The sequence below is a fragment of the Sinocyclocheilus anshuiensis genome, unplaced genomic scaffold (assembly GCF_001515605.1).
Source record: "Sinocyclocheilus anshuiensis isolate Anshui unplaced genomic scaffold, SAMN03320099.WGS_v1.1 scaffold477, whole genome shotgun sequence".
Taxonomy (NCBI): domain Eukaryota; kingdom Metazoa; phylum Chordata; class Actinopteri; order Cypriniformes; family Cyprinidae; genus Sinocyclocheilus; species Sinocyclocheilus anshuiensis.
This window is the reverse complement of record NW_015536549.1, coordinates 2691486-2696119: the sequence shown is the minus strand read 5'-3', so window position 1 is coordinate 2696119 and position 4634 is coordinate 2691486. Positions and strand designations below refer to the sequence as shown.

Sequence of the window (4634 nt, the reverse complement as noted above, 5' to 3'; positions counted from 1 at the left end):
ATATATATATATATATAAATCATCATCTGTTTCTCTTCATGTCCTTATGCTGAGACTGTTTTGCTGTAATCTGCTTTCCACTCGTCCAGGAAATTAAATTGTTCTGATTTTGGAAATCAGGCTTTGTGTGTGTGTGGGTCAGGTTTTGCCTGCACCGTGGAGTTGAATGTCCCATGAGGAAAACAACTCCGTAAACATGCTAATTAAAATCTAAAAATCCATTAAAGTTTCTGTAAGTGTCAAGTTTAAGGTCAGGCGACATAAAACATCATTAGCTGGGTTTAAAATCAATATTCGCCAAAGGAAAGTTCCAGACATGACAGAAAAACAAACGTGTTTGTTTGGGCTCAGATCTCTCATTTCACCCTCAGCCTACAAAAAGATGTGCACTTTTCGTCATTTTTCAGCTTTAGTTGTTGGGTAACAGACGTTCTCTTGAATTCTTTGATCTGATTATAAGTGTTGCTTAATGTTAAAGTGTTGACAGAAGAAAGATACTTGACTTTATCAACACATCTCTGGGCCATATCTTCACACCCAGAGACATTCTCAATACAGATGTTTTGTAACATCCTGTCTGGACGGTTTTGTGAAATTAAAGTGTAAGCTTGCTTCTGACAAAAAAAAAAAAAAAGTTAGGTGTTTATTTGAAAGATACTGTAAATTCTATACATTTATTGACTGATCTTGTGATTTATTTACATGTCTGTTTCTCTTTTCTCTGTTTCTTTCTGCACTGTACATGTCTTTGTAAAGAAGAAGAGAAAGGTGCTTTTCTTATTTAAAACATTTTTAATTCCGAGATTTGACTCCCCAAAGTGACAGCATGCAATAGTTCCAAGTGTTTTCCGCTGTTAAACGATCAATAGATCAGGTTTTTCTCAGAAAACACAGGCTTGATTTTTTCTTTGTCCTACAATAGTCCCCCAATAGAGGCGTTGAGACATCATGTCCTCTACTCTAGTTCTTAGAAAGCAGTGAAACATCTTGCTGTCATGATCCTTTGCAGTTCTTTATTCATAAGTCATACATCTCTCTTTTTTTTTTTGATGTAGGACATTGACTGGGTCCAGACAGAGAAACACGTCTTTGAACAAGCATCAACCAATCCATTCTTAGTGGGACTTCACTCTTGCTTTCAGACAGAGAGCCGGTAAGAGGAGAATGTATTTCATTTTTCAAACCACTTTTCAGTTGTACACTCAAAATAAGAAACCTTCGCCACAAGAAAACATTACAACCATGAAAGTCTGATTTTGCTGAAACTCTAGCTCTTCATATGCACAATATCACTATTTTCTGCTGTTTTTCATTACCCGAGACCTTGTCAGTACTTAAAGGGACAGTTCACCTAAGAATGAAAATTACCCTATGATTTACTCACACTCAAGCCATCCTAGGTGTATATGACTTTATTATTTTAGATGAATATAATCAGAGTTATATTTAAAAATGTCCTGGCTCTTCCAAGTTTTATAATGGCAGTGACTGGGGGTCGAGATTTTGAAGCAAAATAAAGTGCATCCATCCATCATAAAAAGTCCTGGGGGGTTAATAAAGGCCTTCTGAAGTGAATCAGTGCGTTTGTGTAAGAAAAATATCCATGTTTAAAACTGGAACGCCACTCTCTCGTGTATATGCGTACGACAGTTACGGTACATACACACGGGGCATCTGCGTCGACGCTTGATGGAGCGTGTGTCTGAAGCTTGGTGCAGACGCGACCATCATAGTGACAACAGCCAATCACATTTATTTCTGGTGTTGCATGAAACAAAACACAAACTTAACGAATGTCTCCTGCTCTCTGTTCAGGCTGTTTTTAGTGATCGAGTATGTGAACGGAGGAGATCTCATGTTCCATATGCAGAGGCAGCGGAAGCTTCCAGAGGAACATGCCAGGTACGTGCAAAAAAAATAAAAAAATAAACATAAAATATTTATTAGAAATTTTTAATATAGAGGGTAATTAAGTTTAGGCATAATTTTATGTGAGATAGGTTAGATTACTGCGTAAATGAATGGATAGATTAAATGTGTGAATGAAGGAGAAAAGAAACAAGAAGTTGTTGTTTTTAGGTCAAAAATTGATATTTGGTCAAAAAATACAGTACTATTGTGAATTCTGTTTACAATTGAATATATTTAAAATGTATTTTATTCCAGTGATGGCAAAGCTGGAATTTCAGCAGCCATTACTCCAGTCTTCAGTGTCACATGATCATTCAGAAATCATTCTAATATGCTGATTTTGCTGCTCAAATAACATTTTTTTTTATTATTATTATTATTTATTTTATCAATGTTGAAAACAGCTGTGCTGTTTATAATTTTTATAAAAACAGTGATGTGGTTTTTCAGGGTTCTTTAATGAATAGAAAGTATTGAAAAGCATGTATTTGAAATACACAATTTGTATTTCAAATTTGTAACAAAATGTTGACTGCCACTTTTTGTCAATTTAACGGAATAAAAAAAGAAAAGTATACAATTCTTTCAAAAAAGGTAGTGTATAACTTTCATTTTTTTGTATGACTCTGTTTTCATAAAATTAAAATATTTTCTTAAATTTTGTAAATTAAATTAGAGTTGTAACTGTGCACAAGTTTTAAGCCTTATTTAAAGCTCATGGCATTTGCTCTGCCAGCATCGCAGACGTCAGTCTTCAAAAAAACATGACTCATCTGTGTAGTTTTATTAACTTGAAATTGTCCATCGTAATGTTTAAACCAAACCCAGGCCTTTGGTTTGAATGCAGATCTCGTACGTTTCTGTTAGGCTATATTATTCTGTCTATGAGGCAGGCCGGTCTGTTAGATGATGAATCCTGTTACAGTGACTGATCAGAGCGCTGCTGTAATGCCCCCTTTCACACGTCTGATAAACTGAGATCAAACACGGGCTAATTAGGTGAGTGAAGCGCACCCTGACAAGCCCTATCAATATGCGTTCTGCACACCTCACATATGCAAATGCACATGCTAATTATGGGTAATGAGCCTAAATATTCATGAGTTGCTCCTAAAGGTCTCATGAGCCCTTGCTGCGCACCGACATGAGGTGAACACTGCCAGACGTGAAACCTGATCGGAAATGTCATGGCTCATTTTTCCTACTTTGAACACCTTCTTTCTTTTTATCTTTGTTTTTTCTAACTTTAGACAGCAAACACTGACAGTTAGAAGCACAGTACCCGCTTGGGGAATTCTGGAAAAATGATTTATATATATATGTTTATCTAATGTTCTGTGTTGATTTCACATATAGTGTATATTGACTTTTCAGCATATTGACAATTGCTTGGTTTCCTTGTTTGCGGCACTGTACTATTGTGAAATATCATTGGTGGACACACTTAACTTAAAACTTCGTATTGGGTGTGTTTGTCACGCCATTCCACTGTTTTTGCTAATGCACAATGCTAATTTCAACTAATTGCTTGTAACTGGACACTTGTCACATCGCTATTGGTTAGGTCAGGTTATTATAAAGTAACTGTTATACAATTAAATGCTTAATTCTGATTGGTTGATGCATGGTTTCAGGTGTCTTGAGATAAACTACAAGTTTGGGTCAGTAAGTTTTTTTTTTTTTTTTTTATCTGCAAGCATATACATTATTAAACTGATCAAAAGTGACATTAAAGACATTTATAATGTTATAAAATATTTTCAAATATTATTTTGAACTTTCTATTTATCAAAGAATCTTGAAATTTTTTTTTATTGCAATTTCCACAAAAACATAAAGCAGTTTAACATTAAACATTTCTTGAGCACCAAATCAGCAAATTAGAATGATTTCTTAAGGATCATGTGACACTGAAAACTGGAGTAATGGCTGCTGTTAATTCAGCTTTGACATCACAAGAATATATTGAAATATATAAAAATATGAAACAGTTGTATGTATGTTTTAATTACATGTATGTTTTAATAATGAGTCTTACCCACAACTACTTTTTTCGTGTTTCTTGCAGATTTTATGCTGCTGAAGTTTGCATCGCTCTTAATTTTCTGCACGAGAAGGGCATTATTTACCGGGATTTAAAACTGGACAATGTACTATTGGACCAGGATGGCCATATCAAAATTACAGACTATGGCATGTGCAAGGTAAAACCTAATGCTAATCGTTAAGCGCTTAGCTCTGTTATAGAAATAGTGATGAAGTGAATATCTCTGATTAAGTAAAAACATACTGTAAACACAGGGTAATTTTTTAATTGCTTAAAAAATAAGAAATCAGGAAGGGGGCCAACACTTTTTCACACCACTGTATATATATCTTCATATATATCTTCCATTTAACCTTGTGATGGCATATCACTTATCAAAAGTATTATTTTGACAAAATTATGATAATTTAAAAATTGTTCTTGACACAATTTTATTAACAGTGTATTTTGACTAAAATTGTTTAATTTCAAATCTTTTTTCATCTCTTGACAAAATCCTGTCAAGAATTCTTGCGATTAAAAAAACGAACCTAATTGAGTCACTTTTCAGTTTTATCTCTAATTTGTTGGTTAAAGGTTAAAAACTTGAAAAAAAAAAACAACTAACTCTAGCTTTCTAATCTTTTTGTATTCTATCTGTTTTCTTTTCATTTATTATACAATTAACCAAAGCAAA

General features: G+C 33.9%; 1 protein-coding gene across 1 annotated transcript in view; it reads left to right on the top strand.

Moving 5' to 3' along the window:
• The window catches only part of LOC107700421 (protein kinase C zeta type-like), a 126507-nt gene that overhangs the window by 97103 nt on the left and 24770 nt on the right, over nucleotides 1–4634 (top strand). The window contains exons 10-13 of the mRNA XM_016502059.1: nucleotides 760–768; nucleotides 1056–1153; nucleotides 1816–1902; nucleotides 3980–4134. Coding sequence (XP_016357545.1) covers nucleotides 760–768; nucleotides 1056–1153; nucleotides 1816–1902; nucleotides 3980–4134 — 349 coding nt within the window. The remainder of the gene's footprint in view (nucleotides 1–759; nucleotides 769–1055; nucleotides 1154–1815; nucleotides 1903–3979; nucleotides 4135–4634) is intronic.